Source organism: Bos indicus x Bos taurus, chromosome 12, assembly GCF_003369695.1.
Source record: "Bos indicus x Bos taurus breed Angus x Brahman F1 hybrid chromosome 12, Bos_hybrid_MaternalHap_v2.0, whole genome shotgun sequence".
Taxonomy (NCBI): Eukaryota; Metazoa; Chordata; class Mammalia; order Artiodactyla; family Bovidae; genus Bos; species Bos indicus x Bos taurus.
The window spans coordinates 21,636,111-21,658,382 of NC_040087.1; the positions used below are offsets into that span (position 1 = coordinate 21,636,111).

Below are 22,272 nucleotides of genomic sequence, written 5' to 3' on the forward strand. Positions count from 1 at the left end.
TCTCTAAGTTTATGAGTCTATTTCTGTTTTGTAAATAAATTCATTTGTGTCATTTCTTCTTAGATTCTTAATGTTGTTGTTGTTGTTTAGTCACTAAGTTGTATCTGACCCTTTGAGGTCCCATGGATTGGTAGCCAGCCAGACTCCTCTGTCCATGGGATTTCCCAGGCAAGAATACTGGAGTAGGTTGCTATTTCTTCTATTTCTGTTTTGCTAAAAAGTTAACTTGTATCCTTTCTTCTTAGATTCTGCATATAAGGGATGACATATGATATTTCTCTTCCTCTGTCCGCAACTTTCTACTCATACTAGCCTCGGCAGAGATGAGCAAGGCACACATGTGATTTGCTCTCTTACCCAGGTGGAGGCATCCTACTCCTTTCTCCACCCTGCTTCCCCAGGCCTTGAGGGTCTGTGCGTACCATGACAAGCAAAACATCAAATATACAGCTCTTCAAGAAAAGAGATTATATATTTGGATGATCTTACTGACTTTACTCAATGATCATATGAAAGTTGCATTAATCTTCAACATCTTCTGACTCTCAGAACTGGATGCATCAGCTAATTAAAACTAGGATATCTCCTGGAAATGGGAGAGCACGGAGGGGTTATTTTCCTTCTGTGATTCATTGGTAATTTAAATTGGCTGAAGGGAAGGTAGCCACAGATAAGCTCTTCTGACTAATGCCAGCCTGCAATCTGTGGGTTGAGGAGGTGGCAGATACTTCTCTGTGAAGACAGGAGACTGCCTCCTGAACTCTCAGCCGAAGGGTGTTCCACTCATGCTTTCTTAATGAAAACTGGGGGCATTAAGATAGGATCCCATCCCACTTCCAAAGTAAGTTTTTCTACAGGTGCTTTACAAATATTCCTGATACTTTATGCTCACTTGATGGCGGGGAGGAGAGGGCACTTTCTAATTCACTTTGAGGTCGAGAGGAACACAAGGGTTTTGTTTTGCTCTTAATTTTGTCTACTGTCTCATGTAAGTGAACGTTATGGCTCTGATCAGTCCCCAGTGCTTTCAGCAAACAGAGCTGGATTAAATAGTATGGGAATAAGGTCCTCCATTTGAACTGTAGAATATACGCTCACTTGTTCTAAGCTAAGTCCAAGCTTCTGAAGCTCTTCCTGATCTCGGGTGGCCTCGGGCCTGCGATGACTTGGAGCAGGGCTTGGGTTCCCAGCCAGAATTTGGGCTGGGTCGAGACAGTGAAAGCATGTATCCTAGCCACTAGACCAGGGGTTGGTGACAAGGGCCCTGGCCCTTCAGCTTTGCAGAAAAGAATTTCCACAGAGACGGAAAGTAACAAAACAAGTATTTATTAACAGGAAAAAAAGTACAGTATGTGTGGATAAACATACGGGCGGACTCAGGGAGAGAGTGTCGCTGAGTTGTGCCCCCGTGGCAGTTTGAATTAGTTTTATGGGGGTATTTCTTTCGGGTTTCCTTTGTCCAGTCATTTTTATTTCCTTGGTACACATTCCATATTTGGTATACGTCAGGATCCTCCCAGCTGTGCACACACATCTCTTAGCCAAGATGGATTTTACCGAAGAGGCCTGTGGGTAAGCCTGGCATTAGTTAGCATCACTTCCCTTTGACCTCCAAGGAATCTTTCTGCACTTGTGTGGTTGGGGAGGTCTCTTGACCTCAAGAATAAGAAATGTGTGGTCTGGGCAGGGCCCTTCCTCCTCCCCTAATTGTCCTGCTCTTCTCATCTTGGAGTTTTGATCCACCAGAAAAGGCATCTTCAATTGCTTTACCGTGTGAGGGGCTCATCTACCTCCTGTTTCAATATGTGGAATGACTTTTCAATAAAAATCCAGTGCTAACCACTTTCTTCGTCAGGGATAGAGCTCAAGAGAGCTGTTGAATTTGGTTTGATGTCTATTCAGGTTTAGGAGAGCTTTGGAAAGAGTTTCAGATGAGCCAACCATTCCGGAAGGGCAGGTTGCTCTTACTGAAGAAGGTCTGAGGCTGTCTGTTCAAATAAGCAAGTGCTAATGGCTTGGAATCCCCCACATAATTTGTGTTATACAAATGCAAACATCAGCATTATTATTGTTATTTATAGTCTATCTCTAGACTCCTTCATTAACATAAACTAAACTGGTTTCAGGCAGAGTTGATAGCTGACAAAGATCCCTCCACCCCCTAATATGTTTAAATTTCAATTTTCTGGAAAGAAAAAACTGAATCATCAAATTAATCTCTGGTTAATTTCTAGGCCTCTAGAAAACCCCAACATTTTACAAAGGCAGAAAGTGTGGAAACAGGTGACGAGCTCTGGATTTTGATAGTAGTTGGTTCAAGTCTGATAACAATTAGATAAGCTTCTAAAGTAAGTAAACTTACCTTCAGTAAGTTTCTTAGCTCTCTGTACCTCAGTTTCAATTTCTATAAAGTATAATTCCTAATAATTTCTACATTATTGGTTTGAGGACTGATTCAGATAATAGCTATATAACACTTCATCCATAATTACTGTTGAAAATAGTAGTTTTTATTAACCCTGGGGGAGAAATAAAATGTGTATATTCTGATTCTGGGTGAAGAATGATTTATGACTTAGAAATGAAAACATTTTGAAGTGAGAAATATATATTTATATTTATCAATATACATATCATCTTATTTCAGATGATAGATAAATCTGAAAAACAGGAGGGTGGGATCTCACCCAGCCTCGTTCTGGGTTGTAGAAAGAATTTTTCCAGGTTGGAATCTTCTGGAGTGCAAGCGTGCCATGTAGTTGTCAAATGTTCTGTTTTCAGTTTGTTGCTCAAACACAAAATTATTTAACGTACACACAGCATCACAGGAGACAAATCAGTTTTTTCTTCCAGCGTGATATCGGTGATCAACTAATTGGAAGTTCCATTTTTAAATGTTAAACCTTAGAATGTAGAGTATCTCTGTGTGTCTTAAAGGCTGTATTTACCACAAAATAAAAACCTGATATCCCAGAGAAATACTCATTCTTCATCTATGTTTATTCTCTGGCATAGCAGACTTCACATATGGGTGGGCCCTGTGAGTCAGCCAAATCCGAAATTTGATAAACTCTTACCTCCTGTTTCCACAGCGTAACTGACACAGACGGTGACTACACATATCATATTAAAGACACATGTGCTCCGACTACACAGTCATTACCTCTTGTTATTGATTTTTATCAACAAATGACGAGCAACGTAGTTAGTCACTATACAATGCTAGCTGTTTCTTCTTGCTTCATTCTTTTATTACTGTTGTGGAATTTCTTTTTAGGGGTTTGTTTACAATCACACTTGACTCCCTTTCCCTTCTGTTATGTTGTGGAAATAGGGCAGTTTGATTGGAAAAAATGGATTATTGTAACACGGTGATTAATTCTTACTGCTTAACGTGAACATTCATACAAATTAGTTTTCCAAGTAAATAAGTAGGACTCCTTCTTAAACTTCTTTTCTGCCAAAAATGTAGTACCATCTGTGATCTAGATGGCAGCTTTTTCTTATTTAATACATATGTCCCCCCCTTTTTGGAAGCATGCTAAGAGCTTTAATATGACATGAAACAGAAATAAAATAGTAAAAACACATTGTGTTGCAAGCATGCATGCAAAATTCAGATTCATGACATTCAAAGAACTTGGGATTGCATGTGCCACCCATTCATTTTTAGGGCAACTTGCAGTCCTTAACATTAGAAAAAAATTTTAATGTAATGTTGGGAGTTTGGGAGACTAATTTTATTGTTTTGAAGATAGTTGAGATCTAGTGTTTAAAATAGGCTGAATTTCATTAGTGATCTGAAAACCTCCAGTTAGAAAGTTAAAGTGAAAAGCAGTGCGATACAAAGAAAGACTTTTGGCCTGAATGCTGCTGCTGCTGCTGCTAAGTCGCTTCAGTTGTGTCCGACTCTGCGACCCCATAGACGGCAGCCCACCAGGCTCCCCCATCCCTGGGATTCTCCAGGCAAGAACACTGGAGTGGGGTGCCATTTCCTTCTCCAATGCATGAAAGTGAAAAGTCAAAGTGAAGTCACTCAGTCGTGTCTGACTCTTAGCGACCCCATGGACTGCAGCCTACCAGGCTCCTCCATCCATGGGATTTTCCAGGCAAGAGTACAAGGCCTGAATTCTGACCCCAGCGCCTTGGGCTTTATTACTTAACTTCTCAGTGTCTGCTTTCTTACTTGTAAAAGGAGGGGTTTCTGTGGGCTCAGTAATGAGCACCTATAAATCCATCACTCAGATACAACCATTGCTAACATTTTTAGCCAATAGTGATATCTCCAACCTCTTAAATATCTTATCACCAGTACTGTCACAATGCCATTGCGAATGCTTGGTCCACTTTATTTTAAATGACTATATATGATTCTACCTAACAGTGAAGAGGAACTAAAGAGCCTCTTGATGAAAGTGAAAGAGGAGAGTGAAAAAGTTGGCTTAAAGCTCAACATTCAGAAAACTAAGATCATGGCATCTGGTCCCATCACTTCATGGCAAACAGATGGGGAAACAGTGGAAACAGTGTCAGACTTTATCTTTTTGGACTCCAAAATAACTGCAGATGGTGACTGCAGCCATGAAATTAAAAGACGCTTACTCCTTGGAAGGAAAGTTATGATCAACCTAGACAGTATATTAAAAATCAGAGACATTACTTTGTCAACAAAGGTCCATCTAGTCAAGGCTATGCTTTTTCCAGTGATCATGTATGGATGTGAGAGTTGGACTGTGAAGAAAGCTGAGCACTGAAGAATTGATGCTTTTGAACTGTGGTGTTGGAGAAGACTCTTGAGAGTCCCTTGGATTGCAAGGAGATCCAACCAGTCCATTCTAAAGGAGATCAGTCCTGGGTATTCATTGGAAGGAATGATGCTGAGGCTGAAACTCCAATCCTTTGGCCACCTCATGAGAAGAGTTGACTCATTGGAAAAGACTCTGATGCTGGGAGGGATTGGGGGCAGGAGGAGAAGGGGATGACAGACGATGAGATGGCTGGATGGCATCACGGACTCGATGGACATGAGTTTGGGTGAACTCCGGGAGTTGGTGATGGACAGGGAGGCCTGGTGTGCTGAGATTCATGGGGTCGAAGAGTCGGACACGACTGAGCGACTGACTGAACTGAACAAATATGTCATTCTTTAATCATTCTCTATTGTTGGTCATTTAGATTATCTCCAAATACATTTTTAGTATTGTTGTAGGGACCCACAACTAGCCTCTCACTAACAATTAAAGCAAAGGAACAGAATTTATTGAAGATGACAAACATCTTCACAAGAGAACTGAAAATATTGGGTCTCTGGTTTATGATTTGCCCAGTGCTTGTCTCCAGTTACAGATTAGTGAGTGTCACTTGTATTAGACAATCTGATGTAGCCTGTATTTTTTGATCATCCGAACTCCAAGGCTGGTGCTCAGAGCTCATACTCCCAACACGTGTGGATGTGCATTTATTCAGTTTTTTTTACCTCATCTTATTATCTTTCTTCAAAATGGTGACTATGATAATACTTCAATTCTTTTCTGCCTCAGCACTCCTTGTATCTATGAAATACTTTTTTTATGTAATTCCTTCAAAAAATATTGTCAAGATGCATTGCTGATTCTTTAAAGAGTGACACAGTTTTAATTCTGACATCAAATATCATGTAAAGCAAAATAACATAAACTGTTTATGACCTGGGCTTCCCTGGTGGCTCAGTGGTAAAGAATCTGTCTGCAATACCAAAGACTCGGGTTCCAGGTTTGATCTCTGGGTCAGGAAGAGCCCCCAGAGGAGGAAATGGTAACCTATTCCAATACTCTTAGCCTGGAGAATTCCATGGATAGAGGAACTACAGTTCATGGGGTCGAAAAGAGTTAGACACGACTGAGTGACTTTCACTCACTCACTCTTTTATGACCTCAACGAATTTGCCATCTAAACAGTGTACTCTGAGATGCATGGCACGTAGCCTGTACATAGTAGGTGCTCTATAAATATTTGTTGAATGAATAAGAAAATCCAAAGATAATTATTCCTCAAGAAAAATGAATGACTACTTCTGATATTTGCTATAGGCCAGGTTTCAGGACATGGGTTTAAGAAGCCAAAGCTGTGTTGTTTGAGGTGATTATTTTCTATGGGCAAATGGAAGAAAGAAAGACTGTTTTTAGTTGATAGCAGTGTATCCTAATGATTCAGACAAAATATTGAAAATGAACAATTCTGGGGAAGAGAAGGTGGAGTATGAAGTGCCATCCACTTAAGAAGAATAAGCATCCAAGCTTTTTACTCATTAAAGTGGACTTAAATTACCTATTTTGACAAGTAAGAATTTAAACCAGAGATCAATGTGGTGGTGGTGAGGGGTAAATATAGAAATTTCTGCCTGGGAATTGATCAAAGGAAACCATCCCCTCAGTCTTCCTGTCAAGGATGATGTAATAACTACTCTGAAAAGCAGCAGAGGAAAGAATATCACTATGGTTTGTGAGATGGACTTTGTGAGCATAAACTTCCTTTTTCATCTTAATTGTTCTTACCTGACATGAATTGTTTTTCTTCCCAGTTTGGCCACACGCACCAATGATAATGATTCCCACTTACTTATTAAGAAGTGAGAATCATTAGAAAAAGCCTTAAAAACAAACAGCTACCATAAAAAAAAAAAAAAAAACTGAAGGAGAAAATAAATAAACCTTTTTCTCTTAAGAAGAACTAGTGCCAACCTAAATCCTTCACCATCCTTCAAAGAAAACATTTACATGTTTTGACTAAAAAAAAAAACGCAAAACCCCACAAAACTCATTTTGTAATCTTTTTATCTTACTATCACTATCATTTTTTGTGTGTGTCAGCTTTTAAAAAATCTTTTAAATCAAAACTTCTAGCTCAGTAATTTCATCGAAGTAAAATTACTAAAACCTATGGGATCGACTGAGAAATACACCACAAAGTTTTATTCTGATTATCGATACCTTGGGATTGAGCTGTGCTCAGTTGCTCAGTCATGTCCAACTCTTTGCGACCCCATGGACTGTAGCCCACCAGGCTCCTCTGTTCGTGGGACTCTCCAGGCAGGAATGCTGGAGTGGGTTGCCATGCCCTCTTCCAGGGGATCTTCCCAACCCTAGGGATCCAACCCAGGTCTCCCGAATTGTGGGCGGATTCTTTACTGTCTGAACCACCAGGGAAGCCCACATTGGTACTATGTAGTATTTATAATTTTCTGTGTATTGAGATTATTGATGGGAAAGCAGGAAATTGAAGCTCTAACCCTGACAGCATCACTGTTACTTATGTGAACTTGGGCAAATCAGTTCACTTTGCTGTGTCTCAGTTCATTGCGTGGTGCCTCACCTCTAGGATGATCTCCAGATTTTCTTCCAACTTTAACATCCTCTAGGTCTAGCTGAAAAGAAAGTTCATCTTGATACACCCATAATGGAGGGCAATTTGGCAGTGTCTCAGAATTACAAATGCACTTGACTGCTGACCCCAGTGATCTTTCTGGACATTCCTCCTGTGGATGTACTTGCACATATGCAAAATCTCTTAGTTCTATGAGATTACAGAACAGTTTGTGATCCCTCAAGACTTGAAACAAGCGAAATGTCCTCCAGCAAGGGTGAGTAAACTGATACATACAATGATATGGTAGGCAGCTGTAAATATATATTTTTAATTTTTTGCAGGGACATTGGTGCTGTAGGTACTCAGGAAAGACCAAATAAAAGCGAATTTGTCATTTAAAGGAACAATTGGGCATGATAGCTCAGAAGATTTCAAGGATCTGGGGAGAAAGTCTGTAAGAAAACTCCCTTAACCAAATACCTTCCTCCAATTGAGGTCCTGAAAAACCGGAATTGAAATGAAGGCAAGGCCAAATTTGCAGTTGGCTTCCTTTGCCAGGCATGATCCACTTGGGCACCGCCTATCTGTAGGGTGCGGCCGTCTGAATGGGGGCTGCCTGTATAAAGCCTGGTCGGAAAGGTAGAGGGTAGCAGCGGTTGTACACTACCGCCTTCCTTTCGGCTCATCATCTGGGTTACTGAGGTCCTCTAGCGGCTAGCTGAGGAAGCCGGAACAGTCTCAATCTGATAGTAAACGCAGAGACCACAGGAGGGGGTGGGGGGTGGGGTGGGAGCCAAACGTATTTTCAATCCATCAGGCTCACGACCCCCAGCCACCCCCAGTATCAGTAGGAAGCTGTTGTGATAATCGGATTATGAAGAAATCTGAGTTTGGACGGGTGAGAATGTCAACGAGGACCAAATTGTTCTCTAAGTCTTTTCAAACTTTTCTAAAATAGGCCTCCTTTCCTTTAGATGCCACTTTTTCAACTGAAGAACTGTCATAGTTTTTTTTTTTTTTTTGCCGGGGGGTGGGGTGGTGGTGGTGGATTGAAAGCTGTCATTTTGGACAAAGATATTTAAAACTCTATCGTCAGTCTTACATCTTCAGTGATCCCATCTCTCTGAAAGGAAATGCCTTCCATATTCCTTCTAAAAAAAGCAAAACAAAACTTGACAAGTATTTCTTCTGCTCCCTGAGACACAAGGGCCATTGTCTTCCTTTGGCCCCCACTGATCTTGGCAGGACAGCCTGGACCTAGAGCCCAGATGGAGCGAGGTGGGGTGGGATGGGAGGGGGCGGTGATTGACACGCGCGGGACAAGCAGCCTAAAGCAACACCTGGGAATGAGTGGGGCAGGGCTGCGCCCCAAGCCTTTGGTTCTGTCCCCTGTTAGGTTTTCACCTCTCAACATCTCAGCACTTGCATTCTAAATAGCAAAGCAATGACAAGCAAACAATCGAACTTAGTGTAAGTAAGTAATAAAGTGACAAGGCTCTCCCTAAGTGCTCTCCTCTGACCCCGCCTTCCCCGTCGTCCCGGACTGACTCAGTGGACAGTCTGAGGTTCCCGCCCAGGGGAATAGGTTCCCACGGAGGGCACGAGGGTTGAGGCTGCCTTCGGGTCTCAGGGTGCGTGTGCATGAGCAACCGTCTTCGGCCGGCGCCGAGCCCCCTTCTCTCATTTCTCGTTTTAGGTCAAGAATGGAGTGAACCCGGCTCGGGGCGGCTCGGCTGGCCGACGGCGCCCCACACCCCCAACCCCCCTACTAGTCTACACCGACCCCCGAGGCTCAGCTCGCGGGTGCGGACAGGTGGGTTCCCGGCGCTGCGGCGGCGGCTGGGTCCTCCGCGCCAACTCGGCAGTCAGAGCCCCAGCCCCGGCCCCGCGCGGGGGTGGGGACACGCGTGTGTGCGGCCCGCGTCCGGGGCCGGAGAACTCGACACATTGCAGGGAAAGGAAAAAAAACCCCAACTAAACCAAACAAAAACAAAACCCACCGACTTGCCCACGTTTCTCTGCAGAGAAATCGTGGGCGGAGTCGAGAGGGGGCGAGTGAGCAGAACTCTGACGAGGCCGCCTCCGCCCGCCCACGCACCCACCCACCCGGCGGCCCCCTGAGAGTCGAGCGTCCCCGGCCCCCGCCCGGCCCAGCTTCGGGCTCCCGAGCGCAGGTCGAGGCGAAGCGGGCGGCTCGTTCCACTCGGGCTTCCCGAGTACTCGGCTGGGCTCCTCAGTAGTAAACAAAGTGTCGTCGCCGCCTCCACGTTGGTTTGCCTCCTAGCAATCAAAACACTGAGAGGGCGAAAGACTCACAGAAACACTCGAGAATTACCAGAAAATAATAACAGAGAGCCAAAAAAAAAAAAAAAAACCAGAGAGAGCGAGCGAGCGAGCGAGTGTGCATGTCAAATAGAAAAACACCCCACTACCCCCCACCAGCCCACTGCCGCCTCCCCGTGGAAAACCGAGCCCCGCCCATGCCGGCGCCCATTGGCGGCCCGGGCGGCGCCGCCGCACTCTCATTGGTCGCAGGGGCCGTCCGTCAGGGGCGGGCCGGCGCGCGCGCCGCCGCCGCCGCCGGCGGGGGGCGGCGGCAGATCCCGTAAGTCGGGGCGGCCGCGTAGTCGCTGCAGCTGCTGCCGCCGCCGCCGCATTCAACAGGCAGCAGCGCCGCGGTCGCGCCCGCCTGGGGAGAGCGAGCGGCCCGCGGCGTCCGTCCGTCCGTCCTTCGTTCGGCGGGGAGCGCGACGCCAGTGCTGTCGGGGCCCCGACGACTCTGGCCTGCCGTCCCGTCAGTGCAGCGGACCCGGAGGCGCCTAGATGCGGACGGAGCCGTGAAGTTAAGTTCTGGGCTCGCGCTTCCACTCCGCCGCCGCCGCGCCTCCCTCCCGGTTTCCGTCCGCTCGCTGCACCGACCTCACCCCTTCCCGCAGATCTCGGACAGGCTCTCGGCGCCCTCTCTCCCCTCGGCACCCCCCCACCGCCCACCCCCTGCCGGGTGCTGCGCTTTTCTCACTTCTGGGCAAGTCCCGCGGCTGGGGGAAGGGTTGGGGGGTCACCATGGCCGAAGCGCCCCAGGTGGTGGAGATCGACCCGGACTTCGAGCCGCTGCCCCGGCCGCGCTCGTGCACCTGGCCGCTGCCCCGGCCGGAGTTTAGCCAGTCCAACTCGGCCACCTCCAGCCCGGCGCCGTCGGGCGGCGCGGCGGCGAACCCCGACGGCGCCGCGGGCCTGCCCTCGGCCTCGGCGGCCGCTGTCAACGCCGACTTCATGAGCAACCTGAGCCTGCTGGAGGAGAGCGGGGACTTCCAGCAGGCGCCCGGCTCCGTGGCGGCGGCCGCGGCGGCGGCGGCGGCTGTGGCGGCGGCGGCCGCGGCGGCCGCAGCTGCCGCCACCGGGGGGCTGTGCGGCGACTTCCAGGGCCCAGAGGCGGGCTGCCTGCACCCGGCGCCGCCGCAGCCCCCGCCGCCCGGCCCGCTGTCGCAGCACCCGCCTGTGCCTCCCGCCGCGGCCGCCGCCGCCGCCGGCGGGCAGCTCGCGGGGCAGCCGCGCAAGAGCAGCTCGTCCCGCCGCAACGCGTGGGGCAACCTGTCTTACGCCGACCTCATCACCAAGGCCATCGAGAGCTCGGCCGAGAAGCGACTCACGCTGTCGCAGATTTACGAGTGGATGGTCAAGAGCGTGCCCTACTTCAAGGATAAGGGCGACAGCAACAGCTCAGCGGGCTGGAAGGTGAGCGGCCTCCGGGCGCACGGCCGGAGCGGGAGGGCTGGGTAGGTGTTGGGGGGAGCCGGCCTCCGCCTGAGGTCGCGGCGGGGCAGAGAAGGAGGACGGGGGGCGGGGACCCGCCGGTACAAGTTCGCTTGGCCTGAAAGTGTAAGGCACGCGGGCAGCGCGTGCAGGGTGAGGGCGAGAGTGGCAGAGGTGGGTCGTGGGCTTGCCCGGGACCCGTCGAGGGGCTGGGGCAGGAATGAGTGTGTGTGCGCCCGCTCTAGTGAGAGTTGGAGCCGGACAGGGAAGGGGCTTGCTGGGACCAGAGGGGGTGAGAAAAAGGACTACAAGAAGTGGACCTCCGAGCGGCCAGAAAAGTTCGCCCGTGAAAGAGAGGTGCAGGGGGTTCATTGGGAACTGCTCCCCCTCGGCTCGCGCGGACTCAAGCCGCTGCTCATATTGACCCCCCTCCCCCAATCCCCCAGGACATCGGGGGTGAGGGCGGCTCTCCGCCGCCCACGCGGCGCGCGTTCCCCACCCCCAAGCCCCAGGACGCCCCGCGGAGCCGTTTCCGCCGCGCGGGGCGGAGGAGGGCGCGGCGATGGGGGCCTCGGAGCCCCGCCGCCCGAGAAAGGAGCTGCAGGTGGAGGGGACCGGCAGGGCGCCAGCCGGGAGGCCCGCGGGGCCGAACTCGCCGTTTTGGGAGGCCAGCGTGCATTTTGTTTTGTTTTGATTGGATTTCGAAGTGGCCTCGAGTGCCGGGGGCCGGGCGCGCCCAGCCAGAGGTAGCGCCTCCGACACGTGCGAAGGGGCGGCCACCGCCGGCGAAGCGCCGGCGCCCGGCCGCGCGGGGCAAGCTAAAGTTCAAGTGTGACCCTCGGCGGGGGCGGGAGCTGGCGACGGCGAGGGAGGGGCCGCGGGCGCAGGAAGCAAGCGCCTTTAAAGGGCCAGCGCGTTCTGGCCGCGCGCGCCGCCGGGCCCGGGCCCGGGCCCGGGCCGCGCTGGGCGGCGAGGCCAGCGCTTCTCCGCGGCAGGAAGTGCCCGGCAAACTTGGCCTCGCCCTAGGTTCAAGGCCTTTAATTAGGCACAGAGAGGCTCCCCTGGATGACCGGGGCTGGAACATGTGTCCTCTGTTGCTTTTCCGTCTTAGCACGGAGGTGCAGATCCGAGAGGCAAGGCGGAGAGCTTTGAGACCAGTGTTTTGGGGGAGTTGGAGTGGAGGTTCGAATCTAGGGAACCGGAGGGACCTCCTGCATCGATGGAGACCCTGTAGATGAAGTGCCTCTGGCCCTTTTTGCCTTTCTGGAGAGAGAGAAAGACAGAGACCCACCAGGAGAGACCCAGGAGGGGGCAGGTTCATCCCTACCGAGAGGTGGAGAAGGCCCTGGGGTGCTCAGGAGGGCGGGCTCCTGGGAGGCTGACCGGCCTTCCGTCCGCCCTGCGGCTTCCAGAATCTGGCAGTTTCTCAGTGTCACAGGTGAAAGGATGGATGTGAAGGTTCTGTAGTTGATCTAGACTCCTTCCTCGCTCCTCATCTGGACTGTACAGCGTAGTATTTTTTTTGCTGCGCACTTGTTACACCAAGGTGGTTTTACATACAGTGTCATCCCAGTGGTTAATGTGTGTTGGAAAGGTTAAGTTGATCACATCGTATTGAAACTCGTGGAGAAGGAGCCAGGATCTTATTTCTTCCGAAGTGTTTTTTAGAGTAAAAGCCTCACATATAATCTCATTCATTACTAGGCATTACATGCAATTTTACCAAGTGCTTCTAAGAGGTAAAAAGAGCCTCTGTACTTTACGCGCGGTGTATGTTCTTTTAAGTTAGAGGATGTCTGCCAAATTCAGTTTTAGTTTAACATTTGAATTTAAGTGCTTGACTCATTTATCAATTCTACTTGAGCTCTTATAAAGCATTTGCCATTAAACGCCCCCCCCCCTTTTTTTAATCAGAGTACAGTATGTACTTAACACCGTTTTTGCATGTCGTTGGAAATGGATACAGCCTACTTCAACTTGTTGGAGTGCCTTTCTTTGAAGATAGGGGAAGGCAAAGTTTGGGAATTATCTTTAATTTCGCCTCTCATATGGCCTTAAGTCAAGACATTCTTAAACTAGGAATATAACTTAAATGTTTTTAGTTTGTTTTTTTTTTAAGTGCTTTAAAAATAAACGATTCTAAGGCTAAAATCAACCCCCCCCCCCCAGTCATTTATATTAGGTTCTTACTTGTTTTAATTTTTTTCCCCAAATGCAATTATAATTTAAAAGTACTGCTTAGAGCTGGAAGATGTGTTAAATGTTAGAAAGAAGTATTGGTCCAGAATTAGAGGCCCAGTGGCAGCTCCCAGCAGTTGCAGCTCCCAGTAGAAACCTCGTGGGCGCTGGGAGGGAGCCGGCTGCCATTCTCAAGTGAGGAAATGTTTCAGGTGTATCAGTCAGTTGGTGTAAGTCAGATTACAGCAAGTGCATTTTCACTTTGAGTAAAAGAGTATTTTAAGAAGAAAAGAAACAACCTGAAGCGTTTTCTAACTCATAACTCGTCTTCTGGTTGGAGTTTTCATAAAAATGAGTTACTTGTTAAAACCAGGTTTCAGTCTCAGATCTGAAAGACTCGCTGTGTTTTAAAGATTCATAAAAAGGAGAAATTTTACTATGACTTTTAGCTTGAAAAAGAATTCAGTTCTAAAATGCAGATCAACCCAAACTTGACTGCTTTAGGAGAGGCTGCTTTGGAACTAAGTTATTTCCTGTGATTTACTGTAGGGAATTAGATTGAATATTTAATTAAATATAGTTTGTTGTGCTTTACTTCCTGAGGCCTGCCTGAGAATTTGAAAGTGATTTGCATAGGACAGAATAGTTGGAAAGCTGTTGAAAAGTTCAGAAACTTCTGATTCCTTAAAGACTGGTTTTATTTGTGGGATATGCATTTGTATTTGTAGGAATGGTATGCCAAATCTTCTCTATACTTGTTTAAATATTGCTTAGAGCTGTCATAAGGCTACACACAAAGTGGAAGCTGAGACTTTTGGAAAACCCGGGATCTTTTAAACCATGTACAGTATTTATAAATAGTGAAACTTCATTTCTATGATCTGTTTTTTTTTTTTTTTTTCTCTTCCCATACAGAAAGTTTTCTAGAGCTTGGGAAGTAATATTGTGAGTTCTGGCTCTGTGTTTTGTTTTTGATTTGAAATTATTTGAAACAGTTAATATAGGTTAATAGCTTACTTCAACAGTAAGACCTAACAGTTGTTAAAATTGTTTTACTATGAGCTACCTGAGATAGTCTTTATTTTGGAATGAAGTTTCTTTAATTTGGTCTGTGACCTGATGGTGCATTTTCTCGTAATGTTTAAAAATTCTTACCTGTTCTATTCTAAGGGCTTTCAAACTGCAGGTGAGTAATTTAGCCACAGAGATTCCATGGCAGGTGTGATGGCTGCTTTCTTACTGCACAGTTACATTTGACAGAACCCTGCGAGGATTATTGAAATTAACCTTAAAGAAAACCTGTTTTACCGTCAGGTGAAAATCTCAATATATGTGTTTGAGGAAAGGAGCATGAGGAAAGAGAGTTGGGAAAGGGGCTAATGCAAGAAAGTGTGATGTCTTATTTGCTATAGGCTGAAAGGTATGTGGGCCTTATGTGACCATGTATGTGGCTGAGATGTTTTGTTCAGAAGTTCCCAAATAGATGTCAAATATGAATACTTAATTGCCCCTCATAAGAGCTTCATTTTTATTTTACTTTTGGTCTTCTGGTAAATCCTTGGGGAGATGAGGCGGGAGGGGTGGCTTCTATTTTTGAATGATATTCAGCTTTTTTTTAAAGTGACAAATGTGAATACTAGAAAGAAGGCATTTTTAATTCTCATGTCTCATGGAAACTTGAAAAAATGTTAACGTTTGTTGACATTCTATAGCCCCCCCGCCCCGTTACTGTAAGGCAATTGTAAGGCACCGGCAATGGACACGAGTATTGCCAGCTATCATGGACCGCACGGGCATCGTTTAAGTGGGTGCTTCCCAGGTGGTGCAGTGGCAAAGAATCTGCCTGCCAGCGCAAAAAATGTGGCTTCAATCCCTGGGTCCGGAAGATCCCCTGGAGGAGGGCATGGCAACCCACTCCAGTATTCTTGCCTGGAGAATCCCATGGACAGAGGAGCCGGGCGGGCTACAGTCCATAGTGTTGCAAAGAGTCCGATGTGACTGAGCTACTGAGCGCACGCACACGCGTACACACACACGTGAAATGGGGAGGGAGAAGTGAATACCCAGTGGTTGCTTAGAACCCCTGCTAGGAAGGGCCCCAACGTTTTGCTTGCCCTTGTTCTCTAACCTCTTGATCCAAGCTCCTAAACTGCAGTTCTGGGTGACTTTCTAAGAGAACAGCTGTCTGTATTAGTCTGGAATTTCTTTGGGAAGCCTGAACTGTTTGCATTTTTCTGGAACCCTCTGCTCTTGGAAATGACCCAGTACCCTGGCATCATAGGAATTGACTCTGCTGGGTTTTTTTTTTTTTGGTCCTTGTGTGCCATAACTTTGGGGCTTCCTGGGATCCTCTTAGAAAGGCTGTGTAAGCCCCATGGTGATGGGAGAGAGGAGAGGAGTTTGCAGTTGCGCTCCACATTCAAGGAGCGGATCCAGCCCTGCTTCTGCAGTTCAAGGTGTGCCTTCATAGTAAAAGTTTGCCAAGACTTGCCCAGTCCCCCACCTGCCCTGGTGCACACAGAGGTCTGAAGTTGGTAGATTGTTACTCAGTTGTGAACCAGAGAGGACCAGATGAACCTGAAAGTGTTTATTTTGGTGTGTCTGAGGGGTAAAGGCTTGTTATTTCAGTGGGTACTCTGTGTACAAATGCACTCAAGTGTTGATGGAGTCTCCCTTTTTGTTAATTACCAATAAGGACCAACAATGTTCAAGTCAGAGGCACAGAAAGTCTCTGGAGATAATTATTACCTTTTTTTTTGTAGTCTTATACAGAACACAAGAAACATGAAAACGCTTATTTGTACACTGGTGACGTCATATGGTTCAACCTTTAAAAAAAAAAACCCAACTCTTTTTTTCTTTTTCCACTGGCATCCCAGTTTACTCCACTCAGTCTGTCTATGGTTTATGGACTTGTGGGCTAAGTGCTGAAAGTGCTGAGTCTTAGGTTGAGTTATTCTTGCCACTTGGAAAGCATTTGGGTCACCTCTCCCCTGCAGTCCCCCCTATCTATCCTCATGTAGCTTTGCTGTAACCAAAAGAAAGAAAAGTGAGCTAGTTTCCGTATTAGGCCCAATAAAATTGGAAAGCTAAATCTGCAATTATTCTCATCTAATACCTGAGGATAATTTTAATAGTAGTACAGCTAAAGAACAGTGATTATTTTCAGTCTGTAGTCATAGTATTTTCTTCCCATCTGTTGAATGATTATTATGTGTAAGTTGTTATATTAGAGGCATTTGATTGATAGAAAAATGATTCAGATGTGGATCCTGTAGGGAGGTTAGATGTGACATGTAATAATTATGATACATGGTAGCATGGTTAAGTGCCTTTGAGAAGAGTGGAGTTCTGGGTTGGCCATTGAGATGGACCTTGAAAATGGAATGTTATTCTCCCAAGATTTCATTATAAAATATTCTCTACTGAACATCATCTACCTGCCATCTAGTTTCTACTTCTGTCATTTTATTGAGCTTGCTTTATCATATATTTGTCCATTGGCACATCCATCTTCCCATCAGTGTTAGTTTTTAAAATTTATTTTTGGAATGATGGGTTGGCATTCATAAGGCCATGAAAATAGGGAAGCACGGTTTCTCTGTGAGATGGATACATGCTGCACATGGGGAAGGTTTGAAAAGTATAGGAAGCAGAGCCTGCTGTCAGACTGAACTTGAACTTTAGATACATTATGAAAATAATAGAAGCCAACTTTTTTCTATGAAATTGTATCTTTGTTTTTCTAATATAATAAATTGTGAAAATAGGCTTACATTTTTAGTTTTCTAAATACAATTTCTCAGAAATATGCTCTCATGTAAATATAGAGGCCCGTGGAATGCAATTTAAAGACAATGTGCTGCATTTGATTTAAAACTGATGTACAGAATTTGGTAATACGTGGAACAGAATCAACTTCCTGTGACTAGTAGAGGTTTATAAAATGTTTAGCTTTTTGCTTGGTTTGTTCTTTAAAATCAACTTTCATGCCCAGTGTCCTGGGGACAGAGTGATTCGAAGAAAGCTGATTGAGTGTAATTCTTAGTTGTTTTTTTTTTTTAATGAGAAATCTTGAAGTTAGCAGTCTTTAAATAAACCCACAGCAATTATGAGTGAAAGTTATGTTGCTTTACAGTTTAAATGTCAGTTCTCATACTAGCTAAATATTAGCTATCCTTAATAACTTTCTCATTATATTATATCTTTATCCACTAACCCAAGTACAGGATGAAGAAGGTTATAAGGAGGTGTTTCAACAGATCCAGAGGAGGTTAAATTTAGATAGACTAAACCCCAAATTAATGTCAGGAAGGTAGACATAACTGCAAGAATTCAGAATACTTGGAGTGAGTCTGACTAGCCTTTTGGTGAACTAAGAGGTTTATATAGTAAAAACTCTGGCATATCAAAAGGCAGACATACAGATATATTAAAGCTTATTAGCCATTTTAGAAATGACAGGCGTTGAAGAAACATAGGAAGCTGTTTTACTTGTGTGTTTATACCTATAGTAGCAGACAGCACTTTATTCAGAAGATACCCTGCTGCTGGGAGGAGGACAGTGATGCAAAAATAGACCACATAGTTCACCAGTGTGAGGTTTTGTTAAATGAGTAAGTTACCATCCACCTAGATGAAATAGCTTTCACAGCACAGCGGGTCATCCCTCTTGTGTGATTGCTAACGATGTCCGGGTCATCTAGTCAAAAGCAACTAGGAAACGACTGGTCAGTCTTAATTTTATTCCCCCTCTCAACTTCTGTAGATCGAGTGAGGGTGAAAATTGCTGGCCAGGTCTTTGGCCTTTTCATTCCATAAGCAGAGAGAGAGGTAAAACATCTCCCTCTGGGCAGAGTCAGAAGTCATTGCGGAGGTCTGTGGGTTGACAGGTCATTTCTTCCACGGTGGCCCGTTCCTGCTGACACAAAGTCATATGAGTTCTTCAGTTCTTAGTGATTGTGGGTGGCACTACCGTCTTTTGAGAAGAGAATGTCACCTCCAAAGCACGTGGCCCAGGGGCGTGTGTGACCTGGCATGTTCTCTTGCCTCCGACAGGTCCTGCTCTTCTCCAACCCTCGCCAGCCACATGCATGGAGATGCCCAAGCTGCCACCTTCTTGACTGTGACTTGGTTCTATAATCTCTGCATTGGTCTTTGACCTAAAAAGAAAGTCTTTTTCTGCCTTGATTAATTTTCTCCCCTAGATGATATTTGTCTTAATTGTAGCATCGTTCTTTGTTTGGCTGAAGTGACAGACCCGTGATCTTAACAGCTTTGGAGATACTGTCCAGCTCACCTGATTAAAAGCAGAGCTGTCCTGAGAAAGAGGGTTGGCACAGCTGGTGGCCTGTGTCCATTTGTTTTTCCTTCATTTGATGAAGTCAAATGAAGGCTATTTTGATGAAGGCTATTTCTCAATTGCCTTTCCTTCTGAATCTAGAAAATGGGTCATGGTTTTGTGAATCTTTCCTTTTACTAAATTAGAGATTTGATAAGAATCAGAATCAGGTGGCTCAGTGGTAAAGAACCCACCTGCCAAGGCAGGAGATGTGGGTTCAGTCCCGGGGTTGGGAAGATCCCCTGGGATAGGAAATGACAACCCACTCCAGTATTCTTGCTTGGGAAGTCCCTGGACAGAGGAGCCCGGTGCGTTGCAGTCCATGGGGTTGCAAAGAGTCAGACAGGACTCATTGCAAAGCAGGCACGCACAGTCAGGGTTTGAGAAGAAATGTTTTTCTGTTTGCGGCTGTGACCCTGAGTTGTTACACAAACTTGCCTTTGCACTGCTAGTGAGGGGCCTACATGATTGGTTTGCTGAGTTAAAAATTTGAAAGTAGCTAAAGGAACCTGATTTCAGGAAGGGGGAGGGGACCTCAGAGGTTGTATTTTGTACCTGCAGTAAAAAAGTCTCAAAGAGCATGATTGCTGCTGCTGCTAAGTTGCTTCAGTCGTGTCCGACTCTGTGCGACCCCAGAGACGGCAGCCCATCAGGCTCTGCCATCCTTGGGATTCTCCAGGCAAGAACACTGGAGTGGGTTGCCATTTCCTTCTCCAAGAGCATGATTAACCCCCTCTTATTTGGACTCAAGCCAAGACAGAGGCCTGCCTAGTGCAGGAAGGAGGAAGGGGAGAAGGAGGCACTTAGCTTTGCCTCTTTGCACTGCCCCCTCCCATATCAGTGTTGCTATTTTAATTAAAAAAATAAGTGCTTTCCTCCACCAATATCATGCCTCAGAAGCCTGCCATGTAGGTGGCTTGAGGGAAGACCTCTCTTGTCTGAATGAGAAGTGCCTGCCCACAGAATGAGGTGGCAGTATGTTTGTAGTGATGCTGAGGGTAAGAGTGAAGAGCGTCTACCTGAAAAGAAATGCATTTGAATTTCAAGTCCAATTTGGAGAGATAAAAAATTGAATTGCGTTAATTCCTAGACTTGTTAATACTGTCTGCCCTTCAAAGCTAAAAAAATAAAATAACCACATAAATATCTGGAAATGGTCTGTAGAAGTAAATATATATCATACCTCAGACAGTTTGGTTGTTTGGAAGCAAGGTAAAAGGAAATGGTTTGCATATGGTTTAGCCAGAGGGTCTTATTTTGGCAGATTCTTGAGACAGTGGATTTCATCGCACTCCTATTTTGACATGAATTTTTGCAGTTATTCCTTAGTGTAGGGTTGCAGCGAGATAGGTGCATTTGAGATGTTCTTTACTCTATAATGTTTAATTTGCAGGATCATCAATTTGTCACACCAGCGAGGGTTCCTTGTCAGGTTTCAGCCCGCCAATACTGTGATTTGAATACTGGAGACACCCAGCCACCTTAAAGGCAGGCGTTGCATCACCTGTCTGCTCCGCAAGGCCAGCCTTGAAGGGGTCGGAGGAGGAGGTAGCCAAGGGGAACTTGCTGAACTTGTAAATATCAGCTGAGGTTGTTTGTATACCCGGTAACCTAGCTGGCTGCACCTCTCTAAACTTGAATGTAAACCTTTTTTCTCTGGATGGGTAGATATGCATGCCGTCATGAAATTTACATGCAATGAATATGAAAGAATCCTCAGGACTGAGAGAGTTCTCTATAATCTGTGCGACTGTATTGGTCTCTCCCTCAGCCTTTTGGAATTTAATTTTCTCTTTGGTGGCCCATTGTGACATTTGCATGCACTGAATGTCAAAGATTCCTGTACTCCGACTCTTGTTACCCAAAGTGATTTCCTGAACCCTTTAGAATTCCTGGAGTAGAATTACTTAACATAGGGCTTGGGTTTATATTTATTATATGCATTTGCATTAATGTGCAGGCTTTCAGGTTATGATGGAACGCTGATGTTAAGCACAGTATTTGGTGACCTGTTTTAGAAGAAGGTCACTGTAATGGTTTTTATTGTTGTTTTTATTATCTTCTGTGAAATACGTGGGATAATTTAAAAATTAATACCAAAGAAAGAAATTTTCTAGATTTAGAAATTCCTGTAATGAGACACATTTTGATGCAGTTTACATTCTCTTTTTTTGTTTCTATAATGAGTATTTCTCCAGCTGTGATCCCCCTGCTCTGTTGTAGTCCTATAATATTATATTCTAATATTCTTGAGGTGTTTCCTTAAAGTGCTCTATATTTCTTGAAATGCCATTTTGATACTTTTGATAATGAACTGTACCAAGAACATTTTTTTTAAATGCAGAAGTCACTTTATTAAATAAAATTTTAGAAGCATGATTGTCAGAAGCTTCCAGAATTGCTCTGCCCACGCTTCAGTGTTTAGGTGGGTCCTTGTGCCTGAGGGCTTGTCTCCCTGTCTGTCACCAGCCTTTCAGAGGCTGCCCTTCTTCATGGTCTTTTCAGCCTGAATTTCTCACTGTGGTGTCTGACTCTAGTCAGTATTAAATTAATCTGTTCAGCTGAGTTGAGTTACAAGCCATTTGGTGAGTAGTTTGAATATTAAGTCTGTGCCCTTGCATTCCTTGGTGTGATTGCTTTATTTTGCACTGAAGGGTAGGGGATAGAGAATAAAATGGAATATTGATATTGATAAGGAGGCAGCTCATATTTATGCTGAGTAGTTTTTTCTCCACGAACAATAGGTGCATGTTTGAAGTCAGTTTCAGACTTTCTGATTGCATGCCTTCTAAATTATATTTCTATGAAAAAAAACTAAAAATACTGATTATTGTGCCATGTGCTCCCATCGAATAGTGTAAACTATCTTGAGTCACTTGAAATGCTGAATGTGTTCCTAGAAGGAATTCCTGCTTAATTTCTTTTGTGATGAAATTATGGAGACATTTTAATCAAAGACAAGCTGTTGATGGCTGTGTCCTTAGACTGCCCATTACCTCTGCCTGTATTTATGTGTAAAAGCCAAGAAGAGAAAAGGGAAAACACCTTCAGTCCTGGAAGTCTTAGAGCTGAGATGGATTGCACTGCAGTTGACAACTCAGGGCCGCCAATTATGCCTCATTTACACCCCCGCCTCCATTTGTGTTTCAAATCACTCTTGAAAGAGCACTGGGAGGAAGAAGTAATGAAGGATACCACAAAAACTTAAACCGTTTCAGAGGGATTCCTTTCATGACTAAAGTCTTTGTGATCCTTAACTCTGTGAATCCACCCCTGGGATTGGAAATGGAGACAGCCCCCCACCCATTAAATCATGTGCCCCATTAAACTCATTTCTGGGTGGCTTGCTGAGACTGTTTGAGGGACTCACTGAGAAAAATGACATTGAATTTTATTAAGCAGAGTTTCAAGTCCTCCACCTGCCTTTTGCAGACAAGCTCACCTCTGCAGATGAGCTGTCCTGCTGCCTTGGGCTGTTGTCTCGTTCCTCAGGCCTGAAACAAGCCGGCAGCCACCTTTCTGCAGACCTGCATGGGGCCCACCGAGAAGAGCATAATAACTTGTCAGACCACATTTATTGTGCAAATGAACTTGAAAGTCAACCGGGACAGCTCCCCCCTGTAGGCTTAAACCCTTTTGAGTTTAATGTCCCTTCT

At 45.6% G+C, this 22,272-nt stretch overlaps 1 protein-coding gene across 1 annotated transcript in view; it reads left to right on the forward strand.

The window, feature by feature from the left end:
* The first annotated feature begins 9,950 nt into the window (after nucleotides 1–9,950).
* FOXO1 (forkhead box O1) overlaps nucleotides 9,951–22,272 on the forward strand; it is a 93,730-nt gene continuing 81,408 nt past the window's right edge. Inside the window, exon 1 of the mRNA XM_027557347.1 lies at nucleotides 9,951–11,079. Coding sequence (XP_027413148.1) covers nucleotides 10,408–11,079 — 672 coding nt within the window. The 5' untranslated portion in view covers nucleotides 9,951–10,407. The remainder of the gene's footprint in view (nucleotides 11,080–22,272) is intronic.